General features: G+C 37.3%; 1 protein-coding gene, 1 long non-coding RNA gene and 3 pseudogenes across 2 annotated transcripts; 2 read left to right on the forward strand and 3 right to left on the reverse strand.

Annotated features, from left to right (window-relative positions):
* Nucleotides 1-317: 317 nt before the first annotated feature.
* Nucleotides 318-959, reverse strand: LOC128253410 (uncharacterized). The gene is made up of 3 exons (XR_008267445.1): nucleotides 781-959; nucleotides 482-660; nucleotides 318-424 (listed from the first exon to the last, which is right to left on the reverse strand). It is a non-coding gene; the product is annotated as an uncharacterized LOC128253410 (long non-coding RNA).
* A 295-nt stretch (nucleotides 960-1,254) lies between these two features.
* On the reverse strand, nucleotides 1,255-2,515 carry LOC128253362 (histone H1-like). Its single transcript, XM_052981706.1, has one exon. The coding sequence runs from the start codon at nucleotides 2,106-2,108 to the stop codon at nucleotides 1,359-1,361; it is 750 nt and encodes a 249-aa protein (XP_052837666.1). The 5' UTR covers nucleotides 2,109-2,515; the 3' UTR covers nucleotides 1,255-1,358.
* A 4,482-nt stretch (nucleotides 2,516-6,997) lies between these two features.
* On the reverse strand, nucleotides 6,998-8,029 carry LOC128253344 (histone H1-like; annotated as a pseudogene).
* Nucleotides 8,030-8,718: 689 nt separating this feature from the next.
* LOC128253388 (histone H1-like) lies at nucleotides 8,719-9,465 on the forward strand (annotated as a pseudogene).
* Nucleotides 9,466-14,555: 5,090 nt separating this feature from the next.
* Nucleotides 14,556-15,418, forward strand: LOC128253372 (histone H1-like; annotated as a pseudogene).
* The last annotated feature ends 2,137 nt before the right edge of the window (nucleotides 15,419-17,555 follow it).

The following is a 17,555-nucleotide window of genomic DNA, read 5'->3' on the forward strand; positions in this document are numbered from 1 at the left end:
GCGGTTCTTTATACAAACTAAAATTATAATACGGCTATTCATTGACGAATTCATTGAAGCTCAGAGATAGAGACAACTATATGGATACTGCTTGAGATTTTTGTGGTTATTAAATCACGGTCACACTGCCTTTTTAACGTAAAATTCAAACTTTATTGTTTTGTTTATTATATTGTGTTTATCCCGCTAATTTTAACTTCTAAAGGTTTTCAGTTGTTACCTTTTAATGGTAAAAAATATTTCGTATACATTTTAGCCTTGCTTTTTCATTTCGTTTTGTCGTCAACTCCAATAAATTAGCAAAATTGTGTTTTTTAAACACAATTTTGCTCATTAATGTATCCGCCCCGGTGGTATTTCATTTTTTTTTATTTTGCAATAGTACTTAAACCTACAACAACCTCCATCTCCAATTTAAGTTAATCTAGAATGCAATTTTATTAGAAAAGTTAAATATATAATTTTTTTGCGTTTTTCCTACCCAAAATTTTGCAACCAAGCCTTGTGTTTTTTGCTAAAGCCTAGAACTTAGATCGACGAAAACCGTTTACCGAACGTGCCATTTTGGACGTCGGTACTCAGATCGACGGAAAAATACTAGAAATGTGCAGATCGTTGAAAAACATCTAGGATGAACTCTCGATGAATGTTTGTCCGGCCCTGGCGAAAAGAATAAAAAATTTGTAATCTTTGGTGTTGTTGGATTTGAACTTGCAAGAAAAATGAAGGGAAAAACGACAAAAGCACGAAAAAGCCGCGTATCTGCCACCATTCCAATACCAAATTTAACTCTGGTGTCGTTTATATTCAACATCTTCGATTTTGCTTTCTCAAATTAATTTGATTGTCAACAAGCCCAGCTGATTGACAGCATGATCGAAGCAGACGAACTCGGATAGTGATGGTAATCGTCAAGTTAGTGACGTTAGACGTCCGATGAGTCGGAATCGATTGTTCGATACTCCCCCCTGGGACGTTGTGGCTAGCCAATACCGATGTTTAACGATATTTTGTTCGTGCCACACCACAACAGCTGTTTTCTACATGCAAGGTCGACGCAATTTTTGATTTCTTTCTGTATGTTGTATGGTTAGTACTATTGGTCAGCATTATTATATTAAATTTAAAGATGTTACCAGCAGCACAATTTGTCAATTAAAAAAATATTAAATTTGTATATCTTAATTGCTTTATAAGCTTAATAGACTATAATTTAAATGTTTTTGAATTGAAAGCTTCTTTCTCTTGTTAACGAACGTTGTAGCCCTGAAAAGGGCTTGTTTAAACTTATTTCAGATTTGAAAATCTAAAATTGCGATTCGGAGCGCGGACAGGTACATATACTGTACTTTTCCAGTTTACTTCTTAGCAGCCGTAGTCTTTGCTTTCGGCTTCTTAGCGGTAGCAGGAGCAGCTGCTTTCTTTATCGCCTTTTTGGGCTTAGCTGACGCCGCTGGTTTGGCCTTGGATGCTTTGGCCACCTTCGGTTTCGCTGCGGTAGTTTTGGCCTTTGTTGCTGCTGGTTTTGCCTTCACGGTTCCAGTTTTCTTGGCATCCTTGGCTTTTGCCTTCTCGGTTTTCTTTTTCTCGGCGGTCTTTTTTATGGCCACGGCCTTCTTAGCTTTGGGCTTCTTGTCAGCAGCTCCGGCAGCTTTCTTGGCGGTGACACCGGTCTTCTTAACGGTTAACTTCTTGCTTTTGACCTTTTTATCAACAGACGCAACTTTTGGCTTGGGATCCTTCTTGGCCGAGGCCGACAGTTTAAATGAACCAGACGCACCCTTTCCCTTTGTTTGGATCAGCTTTCCATTGACCACGGCCGATTTCAAGTACTTCTTGATGAATGGAGCCAGTTTTTGGGCATCGCATTTGTATGTGGCAGCGATATATTTCTTGATTGCCAGAAGCGATGAGCCGCCACGTTCCTTCAAGTTCTTGATTGAAGCGTCCACCATTTGCTGAGTTGGCGGGTGCGATGGTGGTGCAGTCGGCTTCTTTGCCTTTGTGGCAGCAGATCCAGTTGCCTTTTTGGCAGCCACCTTTTTCTCAACTGGCGCTGGTGGGGCAGCCACTGGGGACGCGGACGTTGCAACTGCAGAATCAGACATTTTTGTTCACTCGAAAACAGTTTTTTGTTTAGAAAATGGCGCGCGCGCTTGCCGCCGACCTCCTTCATTCGGATGAGAATCGAGGAGGAGAGCACTTTAACTATGGGTCTGACACCAGTCATTTGCTGTGCTGATGTTTACTTGAAGTGTAAACTTATTTTCCTGTATATAGCGTTTAAAAACTTTATTAAAAACAAAGTATTTATTTTTTCACATTCTTAAATAATCCATAAAGTTCTTAGCATTTTTAAAATTTTAATATTTGGTTTTGGCAACCTTTTATAGCTGAATGAACTTGACCATTGACATTTGTAACATGAGCATTTTTTTTTAAACCTATTTTAAAATAAGAAATTGTTAAATTACTTGTACAATTCTCAATTAAAAATGAAATTTAAACTTTTTTCTTTAAGAAACACTGAAAATATACTTACTTACTTACTTACTTACAAGGAAAACGTGTAATGCCCTCTTTCCACACAGTCCATCCGTTGGAAAAAAATTTGGTGCCTGCCTTCGCCGATTTCACGGGTTGCGTTTACCTTCAAACTAAGAAAAACTGCTAATGACGCCGCAATAAAAGCCACCTATCTCTCCACCTAATTGGAAAAATTCTCTCACTCAGGAAAAGTCTGACAATTCGGCCTGTTACCCCGATTCTAACCCTGCCAGGCCCCCGATCCTCCCCAGCGAGATCTAGATGGCGCCACCGATGTGTGGCGTTGCATCTAGATGGCGTTGGACCTCTGCAGCTGCACCAAGCGCTACATTTTATTAAATTAATATATAGGATTCAAAAACTTTGCTTAGTTATTTTTAGAGTGGTTTTAACAGTTTTTTTGATTTTTTATAACATTTGAGTGGATTGTGTTTGTTCCACACAACTTTGATCCCTATAAAAATCACACTATATCCAAGCCGAAAAAAAATTTAACCTTTATTTTGTTCAACAAATTGTTTTCTTTGTTTAATAAATAAAGAATTCTTAAACTTTGCTAAGATGTTTTCCGAATGTGTTTTTAATGACGTTTAAATGTTCAATATAGTTCGTGCTTGTCCCATACAACCGTGCCCCTTGTAAAAATACCACCAAGTACATACCGAAATATAAAATATAATGTGATCTGTTTTAATATATTTGTTGATCTATTAAATAAATAAATTATTTTAGAGTGATTCTAAAAGATTTTTAATATTTTAATGACGTTTGAATGTTTATTATAGTTCGTGCTTGGCACCACTAACCATACAAAATATAGACTGGTCATTTCACACAACTAATTTGACACAGCAGCCTTCTTCAAAATGCTCCTTTTTGCGACTGAACGACTGATCTCGCGCATTGAGTGCTCGAGCATAAAAATGAGAAAAAGAATGAGAGAGAAAAAAACCCGAATGCACACGAAACGCCGGGGCCTGCTGCTGAGAGCCAGGAGGGCCTGCCGCTTTCAAATTTTTGTGTCCAAATTCGTTGTATGAAATGATCTGTCTATATGTTGTATGGTTAGTGCTCAGACTTAACGAGCATTAATGCGCTCGCTTGATCAGTTAAACAAATTTACAAACAAACCTAAGATATGTCTTTACACAGCTTATCCCTCAGACAACATCAATCCAAAATAGAATCTACAACAGAACAATTTATATCCGGACCCCATAATAATATAACAACCTTCAACAACAAAAACACCGCAGATGGTGAATGGGAAGGCTCTGATAAACTTGGATTCACTAATGCGGATGAACTTCTCAATATCCTCAAATACAAAAATAACAAAAGAGGTCTCGGTCACGATAACACCAGCAATTTTACTCTAAAATGTTTCAACAAACCACTACTTAAACACCTCAGTATTATCTTCAACTACTGCCTTAACTGCTTAACTTTCCCCAACATTGGAAACACTGCAAAATCATCCCAATATTAAAACCAAATACCAACCCTAATCACTTGCGCAGCTATAGACTCACTGCTATTCTCCCCGCAATCAGCATGCTATTTGAAAAAGTTATTCTAAAACAAATCAATAGACAAGACATTGTACGTAGACGCGCTTTCGATACAGTCTGGACACAGCGCCTAATATACAAAATGAAAAACATCCATAGATTTGATATCAACACCTCAAAAATCAGTTACCTCACAAATAGAACTTTTAGCGTTTACAACCCAGAACACACCGAAAACTCTATGACCAGGACTATAGCGGCTGGAGTTCCCCAAGGCTCTATTCTAGCTCCCATATTATGTAATACTTACTTAGCAGATATGCCAAAATATGAGCCCTCTGATCCGAACACATCAACTCAGATACGGAAACTTATTTACGCTGATGACATTTTACTACTAGGTTCTGGTGGATCCGTACACAGAACCGAATCAGAAATGAATAAATTTTTAGACACACTTTGTAGATATTTTACAAAGTGGCATCTTAAATTAAATAGTAACAAATGCGTGAGCAGCATTTACAAAGGGCCAAGAACATGTAACCTCTACAAGAGTGCCAAAAAATTTAACCCTAAACTATATATTTACTATAACACCCCTATACAAAACAAAAAACACTTAAAGTACCTAGGGATTAAATATATTAAGAAAAACTTAACTTCAAGGAACACATCGACTACGCCATACAAAAAGCAACGGTAAGACTAAAAGAAATACATAATATTTTTAAACCAATATACAATGATAATATAATCAACTTACGAACATTAAAATTTAAAAAACTTATTCAACCTATTTTACTATACGGACTTGTAGCCTGGATGAGCCCGAGCTCCGCTCAAATGGAAAAAATACGAGTCTTCGAAAGACAGATACTACGTAAATCAATAGGCTATCAAAGAGACCCTAATAACATTAAAAACAGTCCCAATAAAAAATTATACTTTGAAGCCAAGACAACAAAAATAGACGAAATGGCAATTAAAATACTGGAAAAATTCATCACTCATAACAACATAGAACAACGAGAAATACCATATGGGCACTCCCCAGAACTAATCTCAGTTAACTTTATCAGACATATAGAAACGGCAGGAATCCTTTACAACAATAACAAAGACACTATATTACACAATAAAAAATTTCAATCACTCAACCCCGACGACGGTTTAGTTTGTACCTAGTATACTTAACTGAAGACACTGTAATATATAATAAATAATATGTAATCCTATATATTAAACTACCTTTCCCCTGTAAATATACCCCTTAATATTAATGTAAATAGCCCCCTTAGTTTTAAGATAGAAACAACACAAAACAATATGATCTCAGGTTTTTATTCCAAGAATCTTTTTCCTGAAAATACAAAACATATAAACATGAAAAACAACACATAAATTAAGTACAAAAGTACAAATACACTTATAAGAAAAACTAATGCCCTGATAAGCGAAAAGCGCAGGGCTCAAACAAATGTAATATATAAGAAACAGTAAACATGAATTTTGTCAACCTTGTTTACTTTTAGGATAGATTTAATTGTATATATCTTAACCACCAAACTTGACAACAAACAAATTAAAAATTAAAATTCTACTATCATTCGTTTTCTGTGTGTTAAGTCTAAAAGGTGGAAAAGTGAAGGGAAAGGCAAAGTCCCGCTCCAACCGTGCCGGTCTTCAGTTTCCAGTGTGCCGTATTCACCGTCTGCTCCGCAATGGCAACTATGCCGAGCATGTTGGTGCCGACGCTTAGAGCTGGGACATCAATGGTGGCCCTATTCGATATTTTCGATGTTTAGGGAGCGGAAATTCGATACTATCGATAGTATCGTTTTTTTGTGCGGTTCTTTATACAAACTAAAATTATAATACGGCTATTCATTGACGAATTCATTGAAGCTCAGAGATAGAGATAACTATATGGATACTGCTTGAGATTTTTGTGGTTATTAAATCACGGTCACACTGCCTTTTTAACGTAAAATTCAAACTTTATTGTTTTGTTTATTATATTGTGTTTATCCCGCTAATTTTAACTTCTAAAGGTTTTCAGTTGTTACCTTTTAATGGTAAAAAATATTTCGTATACATTTTAGCCTTGCTTTTTCATTTCGTTTTGTCGTCAACTCCAATAAATTAGCAAAATTGTGTTTTTTAAACACAATTTTGCTCATTAATGTATCCGCCCCGGTGGTATTTCATTTTTTTTTATTTTGCAATAGTACTTAAAACTACAACAACCTCCATCTCCAATTTAAGTTAATCTAGAAAGCAATTTTATTAGAAAAGTTAAATATATAATTTTTTTGCGTTTTTCCTACCCAAAATTTTGCAACTAAGCCTTGTGTTTTTTACTAAAGCCTAGAACTTAGATCGACGAAAACCGTTTACCGAACGTGCCATTTTGGACGTCGGTACTCAGATCGACGGAAAAATACTAGAAATGTGCAGATCGTTGAAAAACATCTAGGATGAACTCTCGATGAATGTTTGTCCGGCCCTGGCGAAAAGAATAAAAATTTGTAATCTTTGGTGTTGTTGGATTTGAACTTGCAAGAAAAATGAAGGAAAAAACGACAAAAGCACGAAAAAGCCGCGTATCTGCCACCATTCCAATACCAAATTTAACTCTGGTGTCGTTTATATTCAACATCTTCGATTTTGCTTTCTCAAATTAATTTGATTGTCAACAAGCCCAGCTGATTGACAGCATGATCGAAGCAGACGAACTCGGATAGTGATGGTAATCGTCAAGTTAGTGACGTGAGACGTCCGATGAGTCGGAATCGATTGTTCGATACTCCCCCCTGGGACGTTGTGGCTAGCCAATACCGATGTTTAACGATATTTTGTTCGTGCCACACTACAACAGCTGTTTTCTACATGCAAGGTCGACGCAATTTTTGATTTCTTTCTGTATGTTGTATGGTTAGTACTATTGGTCAGCATTATTATATTAAATTTAAAGATGTTACCAGCAGCACAATTTGTCAATTAAAAAAATATTAAATTTGTATATCTTAATTGCTTTATAAGCTTAATAGACTATAATTTAAATGTTTTTGAATTGAAAGTTTCTTTCTCTTGTTAACGAACGTTGTAGCCCTGAAAAGGGCTTGTTTAAACTTATTTCAGATTTGAAAATCTAAAATTGCGATTCGGAGCGCGGACAGGTACATATACTGTACTTTTCCAGTTTACTTCTTAGCAGCCGTAGTCTTTGCTTTCGGCTTCTTAGCGGTAGCAGGAGCAGCTGCTTTCTTTATCGCCTTTTTGGGCTTAGCTGACGCCGCTGGTTTGGCCTTGGATGCTTTGGCCACCTTCGGTTTCGCTGCGGTAGTTTTGGCCTTTGTTGCTGCTGGTTTTGCCTTCACGGTTCCAGTTTTCTTGGCATCCTTGGCTTTTGCCTTCTCGGTTTTCTTTTTCTCGGCGGTCTTTTTGGTGGCCACGGCCTTCTTAGCTTTGGGCTTCTTATCAGCAGCTCCGGCAGCTTTCTTGGCGGTGACACCGGTCTTCTTAACGGTTACCTTCTTGCTTTTGACCTTTTATCAACAGACGCAACTTTTGGCTTGGGATCCTTCTTGGCCGAGGCCGACAGTTTAAATGAACCAGACGCACCCTTTCCCTTTGTTTGGATCAGCTTTCCATTGACCACGGCCGATTTCAAGTACTTCTTGATGAATGGAGCCAGTTTTTGGGCATCGCATTTGTATGTGGCAGTGATATATTTCTTGATTGCCAGAAGCGATGAGCCGCCACGTTCCTTCAAGTTCTTGATTGAAGCGTCCACCATTTGCTGAGTTGGCGGGTGCGATGGTGGTGCAGTCGGCTTCTTTGCCTTTGTGGCAGCAGATCCAGTTGCCTTTTTGGCAGCCACCTTTTTCTCAACTGGCGCTGGTGGGGCAGCCACTGGGGACGCGGACGTTGCAACTGCAGAATCAGACATTTTTGTTCACTCGAAAACACTTTTTGTTTAGAAAATGGCGCGCGCGCTTGCCGCCGACCTCCTTCATTCGGATGAGAATCGAGGAGGAGAGCACTTTAACTATGGGTCTGACACCAGTCATTTGCTGTGCTGATGTTTACTTGAAGTATAAACTTATTTCCTGTATTTAGCGTTTAAAAACTTTATTAAAAACAAAGTATTTATTTTTTCACATTCTTAAATAATCCATAAAGTTCTTAGCATTTTTAAAATTTTAATATTTGGTTTTGGCAACCTTTTATAGCTGAATGAACTTGACCATTGACATTTGTAACATGAGCATTTTTTTTTAAAACCTATTTTAAAATAAGAAATGGTTAAATTATTTAAAATAGGTTTTAAAAAAAATGCTCATGACAAATGTCAATGGTCAAGTTCATTCAGCTATAAAAGGTTGCCAAAACCAAATATTAAAATTTTAAAAATGCTAAGAACTTTATGGATTATTTAAGAATGTGAAAAAATAATACTTTGTTTTTAATAAAGTTTTTAAACGCTAAATACAGGAAAATAAGTTTATACTTCAATGTAAACATCAGCACAGCAAATGACTGGTGTCAGACCATAGTTAAAGTGCTCTCCTCCTCGATTCTCATCCGAATGAAGGAGGTCGGCGGCAAGGCGCGCGCGCCATTTTCTAAACAAAAAAGTGTTTTCGACGTGAACAAAATGTCTGATTCTGCAGTTGCAACGTCCGCGTCCCCAGTGGCTGCCCCACCAGCGCCAGTTGAGAAAAAGGTGGCTGCCAAAAAGGCAAATGGATCTGCTGCCACAAAGGCAAGAAGCCGACTGCACCACCATCGCACCCCGCCAACTCAGCAAATGGTGGACGCTTCAATCAAGAACTTGAAGGAACGTGGCGGCTCATCGCTTCTGGCAATCAAGAAATATATCACTGCCACATACAAATGCGATGCCCAAAAACTGGCTCCATTCATCAAGAAGTACGTGAAATCGGCCGTGGTCAATGGAAAGCTGATCCAAACAAAGGGAAAGGGTGCGTCTGGTTCATTTAAACTGTCGGCCTCGGCCAAGAAGGATCCCAAGCCAAAAGTTGCGTCTGTTGATAAAAAGGTCCAAAAGCAAGAAGGTAACCGTTAAGAAGACCGGTGTCACCGCCAAGAAAGCTGCCGGAGCTGCTGATAAGAAGCCCCAAAGCTAAGAAGGCCGTGGCCACCAAAAAGACCGCCGAGAAAAAGAAAACCGAGAAGGCAAAAGCCAAGGATGCCAGAAACTGGAACCGTGAAGCAAAACCAGCAGCAACAAAGGCCAAACTACCGCAGCGAAACGAAGGTGGCCAAAGCATCCAAGGCCAAACCAGCGGCGTCAGCTAAGCCCAAAAAGGCGATTAAAGAAAGCAGCTGCTCCTGCTACCGCTAAGAAGCCGAAAGCAAGACTACGGCTGCTAAGAAGTAAACTGGAAAAGTACAGTATATGTACCTGTCCGCGCTCGAATCGCCAATTTTAGATTTTTCAAATCTGAAATAAGTTTAAACAAGCCCTTTTCAGGGCTACAACGTTCGTTAACAAGAGAAAGAAACTTTCAATTCAAAACATTTAAATTATAGTCATATTAAGCTTAAAGCAATTAAGATATACAATTTAATATTTTTTTAATTGACAAATTGGCTGCTGGTAACATCTTTAAATTTAATATAATAATGCTGACCAATAGTACTAACCATACAACATACATGAAAGGAAATCAAAAATTGCGTCGACCTTGCATGTAGAAAACAGCTGTTGTAGTGTGGCACGAACAAAATATCGTTAAACATCGGTATTGGCTAGCCACAACGTCCCAGGGGGGAGTAACTCGAACAATCGATTCCGACTCATCGGACGTCTCACGTCACTAACTTGACGATTACCATCACTATCCGAGTTCGTCGCTTCGATCATGCTGTCAATCAGCTGGGCTTGTTGACAATCAAATTAATTTGAGAAAGCAAAATCGAAGATGTTGAATATAAACGACACCAGAGTTAAATTTGGTATTGGACTGGTGGCAGATACGCGGCTTTTTCGTGCTTTTGTCGTTTTTTTCCTTCATTTTTCTTGCAAGTTCAAATCCAACAACACCAAAGATTACAAATTTTTATTCTTTTCGCCAGGGCCGGACAACATTCATCGAGAGTTCATCCTAGATGTTTTTCAACGATCTGCACATTTCTAGTATTTTTCCGTCGATCTGAGTATCCGACGTCCAAAATGGCACGTTCGGTAAACGGTTTTCGTCGATCTAAGTTCTAGGCTTTAGTAAAAACACAAGGCTTAGTTGCAAAATTTTGGGTAGGAAAAACGCAAAAAAATTATATATTTAACTTTTCTAATAAATTGCTTTCTAGATTAACTTAAATTGGAGATGGAGGTTGTTGTAGTTTTAAGTACTATGCAAAATAAAAAAAAATGAAATACCACCGGGGCGGATACATTAATGAGCAAAATTGTGTTTAAAAAACACATTTTGCTAATTTATTGGATGTTGACGACAAAACGAAATGAAAAAAGCAAGGCTAAAATGTATACGAAATATTTTTTACCATTAAAAGGTAACAACTGAAAACCTTTAGAAGTTAAAATTAGCGGGATAAACACAATATAATAAACAAAACAATAAAGTTTGAATTTTACGTTAAAAGGCAGTGTGACCGTGATTTAATAACCACAAAATCTCAAGCAGTATCCATATAGTTATCTCATCTCTGAGCTTCAATGAATTCGTCAATGAATAGCCGTATTATAATTTTTAGTTTGTATAACAGAACCGCACAAAAAAACGATACTATCGATAGTATCGAATTTCCGCTCCCTAACATCGAAAATATCGAATAGGGCCACCATTGATGTCCCAGCTCTAAGCGTCGGCACCAACATGCTCGGCATAGTTGCCATTGCGGAAGCAGACGGTGAATACGGCACACTGGAAACTGAAGGACCGGCACGGTTGGAGCGGGACTTGCCTTTCCCTTCACTTTTCCACCTTTTAGACTTAACACACAGAAAACGAATGATAGTAGAATTTTAATTTTAATTTGTTTGTTGTCAAGTTTGGTGGTTAAGATATATACAATTAAATCTATCCTAAAGTAAACAAGGTTGACAAAATTCATGTTACTGTTTCTTATATATTACATTTGTTGAGCCCTGCGCTTTTCGCTTATCAGGGCATTAGTTTTTCTTATAAGTGTATTTGTACTTTTGTACTTTTATGTGTTGTTTTCAGTTTATATGTTTTGTATTTTCAGGAAAAAGATTCTTGGAATAAAAAACCTGAGATCATATTGTTTTGTGTGTTTCTATCTTAAAACTAAGGGGGCTATTTACATTAATATTAAGGGGTATATTACAGGGGAAAGGTAGTTTAATATATAGGATTACATATTATTTATTATATATTACAGTGTCTTCAGTTAAGTATACTAGGTACAAACTAAACCGTCGTCGGGGTTGAGTGATTGAAATTTTTTATTGTGTAATATAGGTCTTTGTTATTGTTGTAAAGGATTCCTGCCGTTTCTATATGTCTGATAAAGTTAACTGAGATTAGTTCTGGGGAGTGCCCATATGGTATTTCTCGTTGTTCTATGTTGTTATGAGTGATGAATTTTTCCAGTATTTTAATGCCATTTCGTCTATTTTTGTGTCTTGGCTTTCAAAGTATAATTTTTTATTGGGACTGTTTTTAATGTTATTAGGGTCTCTTTGATAGCCTATGATTTACGTAGTATCTGTCTTTCGAAGACTCGTATTTTTCCATTTGAGCGGAGCTCGGGCTCATCCAGGCTACAAGTCCGTATAGTAAAATAGGTTGAATAAGTTTTTTAAATTTAATGTTCGTAAGTTGATTATATTATCATTGTATATTGGTTTAAAAATATTATGTATTTCTTTTAGTCTTACCGTTGCTTTTTGTATGGGCGTACGATGTGTTCCTTGAAGTTAAGTTTTTCTTAATATATTTAATCCCTAGGTACTTTAAGTGTTTGTTTTGTATAGGGGTGTTATAGTAAATATATAGTTTAGGGTTAATTTTTTGGCACTCTTGTAGAGGTTACATGTTCTTGGCCCTTTGTAAATGCTGCTCACGCATTTGTTACTATTTAATTTAAGATGCCACTTTGTAAAATATCTACAAAGTGTGTCTAAAATTTATTTTCTGATTCGGTTCTGTGTACGGATCCACCAGAACCTAGTAGTAAAATGTCATCAGCGTAAATAAGTTTCCGTATCTGAGTTGATGTGTTCGGATCAGAGGGCTATATTTTGGCATATCTGCTAAGTAAGTATTACATAATATGGGAGCTAGAATAGAGCCTTGGGGAACTCCAGCCGCTATAGTCCTGGTCATAGAGTTTTCGGTGGTTCTGGGTTGTAAACGCTAAAAGTTCTATTTGTGAGGTAACTGATTTTTGAGGGTTGATATCAAATCTATGGATGTTTTTCATTTTGTATATTAGGCGCTGTGTCCAGACTGTATCGAAAGCGCGTCTACGTACAATGTTTGTCTATTGATTTGTTTTAGAATAACTTTTTCAAATAGATGCTGATGCGGGAGAATAGCAGTGGGTCTATAGCTGCGCAAGTGATTAGGGTTGGTATTTGGTTTTAATATTGGGATGATTTTGCAGTGTTTCCAATGTTGGGGAAAGTTAAGCAGATAAGGCAGTAGTTGAAGATAATACTGGGGTTTTAAGTAGTGGTTTGTTGAAACATTTTAGAGTAAAATGCTGGTGTTATCGTGACCGAGCTTTTTGTTATTTTGTATTTGAGGTATTAGAGAAGTTCATCCGCATTAGTGAATCCAAGTTTATCAGAGCCTTCCCATTCACCATCTGCGGTGTTTTTGTTGTTGAAGGTTGTTATATTATTATGGGGTCCGGATGTAAATTGTTCTGTTGTAGATTCTATTTTGGATTGATGTTGTCTGAGGGATAAGCTGTGTAAAGACATATCTTAGGTTTGTTTGTAAATTTGTTTAACTGATCAAGCGAGCGCATTAATGCTCGTAAGTCTGAGCACTAACCATACAACATATAGCAGATCATTTCATACAACGAATTTGGACACAAAAATTTGAAAGCGGCAGGCCCTCCTGGCTCTCAGCAGCAGGCCCCGGCGTTTCGTGTGCATTCGGGTTTTTTTCTCTCTCATTCTTTTTCTCATTTTTATGCTCGAGCACTCATGCGCGAGATCGTCGTTCAGTCGCAAAAGGAGCATTTGAAGAAGGCTGCTGTGTCAAATTAGTTGTGTGAAATGACCAGTCTATATTTGTATGGTTTATGGTGCCAAGCACGAACTATAATAAACATTCAAACGTCATTAAAATATTAAAATCTTTTAGAATCACTCTAAAATAATTTATTTATTTAATAGATCAACAAATATATTAAAAACAGATCACATTCTATTTTATATTTCGGTATGTACTTGGTGGTATTTTTCAAGGGGCACGGTTGTATGGGACAAGCACGAACTATATTGAACATTTAAACGTCATTAAAACACATTCGGAAAACATCTTAGCAAAGTTTAAGAATTCTTTATTTATTAACAAAAGAAAACAATTTGTTGAACAAAATAAAGGTTAAATTTTTTTTTCGGCTTGGATATAGTGTGATTTTTATAGGGATCAAAGTTGTGTGGAACAAACAATCCACTCAAATGTTATAAAAAATCAAAAAAACTGTTAAAACCACTCTAAAAATAACTAAGCAAAGTTTTTGAATCCTATATATTAATTTATAAAATGTAGCGCTTGGTGCAGCTGCAGAGGTCCAACGCCATCTAGATGCAACGCCACACATCGGTGGCGCCATCTAGATCTCGCTGGGGAGGATCGGGGCCTGGCAGGGTTAGAATCGGGTGGGTAACAGGCCGAATTGTCAGACTTTTCCTGAGTGAGAGAATTTTCCAATTAGGTGGAGGATAGGTTTTATTGCGGCGTCATTAGCAGTTTTTCTTAGTTTGAAGGTAAACGCAACCCGTGAAATCGGCGAAGGCAGGCACCAAATTTTTTCCAACGGATGGACTGTGTGGAAAGAGGGCATTACACGTTTTCCTTGTAAGTAAGTAAGTAAGTAAGTTATTTCAGTGTTTCTTAAGAAAAAAGTTTAAATTTCATTTTTAATTGAGAATTGTACAAGTAATTTAACAATTTCTTATTTTAAAATAGGTTTTAAAAAAAATGCTCATGTTACAAATGTCAATGGTCAGTTCATTCAGCTATAAAAGGTTGCCAAAACCAAATATTAAAATTTTAAAAATGCTAAGAACTTTATGGATTATTTAAGAATGTGAAAAAATAAATACTTTGTTTTTAATAAAGTTTTTAACGCTATATACAGGAAATAAGTTTACACTTCAAGTAAACATCAGCACAGCAAATGACTGGTGTCAGACCCATAGTTAAAGTGCTCTCCTCCTCGATTCTCATCCGAATGAAGGAGGTCGGCGGCAAGCGCGCGCGCCATTTTCTAAACAAAAAAACTGTTTTCGATGTGAACAAAAATGTCTGATTCTGCAGTTGCAACGTCCGCGTCCCCAGTGGCTGCCCCACCAGCGCCAGTTGAGAAAAAGGTGGCTGCCAAAAAGGCAACTGGATCTGCTGCCACAAGGCAAAGAAGCCGACTGCACCCACCATCGCACCCGCCAACTCAGCAAATGGTGGACGCTTCAATCAAGAACTTGAAGGAACGTGGCGGCTCATCGCTTCTGGCAATCAAGAAATATATCGCTGCCACATACAAATGCGATGCCCAAAAACTGGCTCCATTCATCAAGAAGTACTTGAAATCGGCCGTGGTCAATGGAAAGCTGATCCAAACAAAGGGAAAGGGTGCGTCTGGTTCATTTAAACTGTCGGCCTCGGCCAAGAAGGATCCCAAGCCAAAAGTTGCGTCTGTTGATAAAAAGGTCAAAAGCAAGAAGTTAACCGTTAAGAAGACCGGTGTCACCGCCAAGAAAGCTGCCGGAGCTGCTGACAAGAAGCCCAAAGCTAAGAAGGCCGTGGCCATAAAAAGACCGCCGAGAAAAAGAAAACCGAGAAGGCAAAAGCCAAGGATGCCAAGAAAACTGGAACCGTGAAGGCAAATACCAGCAGCAACAAAGGCCAAAACTACCGCAGCGAAACCGAAGGTGGCCAAAGCATCCAAGGCCAAACCAGCGGCGTCAGCTAAGCCCAAAAAGGCGATAAAGAAAGCAGCTGCTCCTGCTACCGCTAAGAAGCCGAAAGCAAAGACTACGGCTGCTAAGAAGTAAACTGGAAAAGTACAGTATATGTACCTGTCCGCGCTCCGAATCGCAATTTTAGATTTTCAAATCTGAAATAAGTTTAAACAAGCCCTTTTCAGGGCTACAACGTTCGTTAACAAGAGAAAGAAGCTTTCAATTCAAAAACATTTAAATTATAGTCTATTAAGCTTATAAAGCAATTAAGATATACAAATTTAATATTTTTTTAATTGACAAATTGTGCTGCTGGTAACATCTTTAAATTTAATATAATAATGCTGACCAATAGTACTAACCATACAACATACAGAAAGAAATCAAAAATTGCGTCGACCTTGCATGTAGAAAACAGCTGTTGTGGTGTGGCACGAACAAAATATCGTTAAACATCGGTATTGGCTAGCCACAACGTCCCAGGGGGGAGTATCGAACAATCGATTCCGACTCATCGGACGTCTAACGTCACTAACTTGACGATTACCATCACTATCCGAGTTCGTCTGCTTCGATCATGCTGTCAATCAGCTGGGCTTGTTGACAATCAAATTAATTTGAGAAAGCAAAATCGAAGATGTTGAATATAAACGACACCAGAGTTAAATTTGGTATTGGAATGGTGGCAGAATACGCGGCTTTTTCGTGCTTTTGTCGTTTTCCCTTCATTTTTCTTGCAAGTTCAAATCCAACAACACCAAAGATTACAAATTTTTTATTCTTTTCGCCAGGGCCGGACAAACATTCATCGAGAGTTCATCCTAGATGTTTTTCAACGATCTGCACATTTCTAGTATTTTTCCGTCGATCTGAGTACCGACGTCCAAAATGGCACGTTCGGTAAACGGTTTTCGTCGATCTAAGTTCTAGGCTTTAGCAAAAACACAAGGCTTGGTTGCAAAATTTTGGGTAGGAAAAACGCAAAAAAATTATATATTTAACTTTTCTAATAAAATTGCATTCTAGATTAACTTACATTGGAGATGGAGGTTGTTGTAGGTTTAAGTACTATTGCAAAATAAAAAAAATGAAATACCACCGGGGCGGATACATTAATGAGCAAAATTGTGTTTAAAAAACACAATTTTGCTAATTTATTGGAGTTGACGACAAAACGAAATGAAAAAGCAAGGCTAAAATGTATACGAAATATTTTTACCATTAAAAGGTAACAACTGAAAACCTTTAGAAGTTAAAATTAGCGGGATAAACACAATATAATAAACAAAACAATAAAGTTTGAATTTTACGTTAAAAAGGCAGTGTGACCGTGATTTAATAACCACAAAAATCTCAAGCAGTATCCATATAGTTGTCTCTATCTCTGAGCTTCAATGAATTCGTCAATGAATAGCCGTATTATAATTTTAGTTTGTATAAAGAACCGCACAAAAAAACGATACTATCGATAGTATCGAATTTCCGCTCCCTAAACGTCGAAAATATCGAATGGGGCCACCATTGATGTCCCAGCTCTAAGCGTCGGCACCAACATGCTCGGCATAGTTGCCATTGCGGAGCAGACGGTGAATACGGCACACTGGAAACTGAAGACCGGCACGGTTGGAGCGGGACTTTTGCCTTTCCCTTCACTTTTCCACCTTTTAGACTTAACACACAGAAAACGAATGATAGTAGAATTTTAATTTTTAATTTGTTTGTTGTCAAGTTTGGTGGTTAAGATATATACAATTAAATCTATCCTAAAGTAAACAAGGTTGACAAAATTCATGTTTACTGTTTCTTATATATTACATTTGTTTGAGCCCTGCGCTTTTCGCTTATCAGGGCATTAGTTTTTCTTATAAGTGTATTTGTACTTTTGTACTTAATTTATGTGTTGCTTTTCATGTTTATATGTTTTGTATTTTCAGGAAAAGATTCTTGGAATAAAAACCTGAGATCATATTGTTTTGTGTTGTTTCTATCTTAAAACTAAGGGGGCTATTTACATTAATATTAAGGGGTATATTTACAGGGGAAAGGTAGTTTAATATATAGGATTACATATTATTTATTATATATTACAGTGTCTTCAGTTAAGTATACTAGGTACAAACTAAACCGTCGTCGGGGTTGAGTGATTGAAATTTTTTATTGTGTAATATAGTGTCTTTGTTATTGTTGTAAAGGATTCCTGCCGTTTCTATATGTCTGATAAAGTTAACTGAGATTAGTTCTGGGGAGTGCCCATATGGTATTTCTCGTTGTTCTATGTTGTTATGAGTGATGAATTTTTCCAGTATTTTAATTGCCATTTCGTCTATTTTTGTTGTCTT

Source organism: Drosophila gunungcola, assembly GCF_025200985.1.
Source record: "Drosophila gunungcola strain Sukarami chromosome 2L unlocalized genomic scaffold, Dgunungcola_SK_2 000008F, whole genome shotgun sequence".
NCBI lineage: Eukaryota > Metazoa > Arthropoda > Insecta > Diptera > Drosophilidae > Drosophila > Drosophila gunungcola.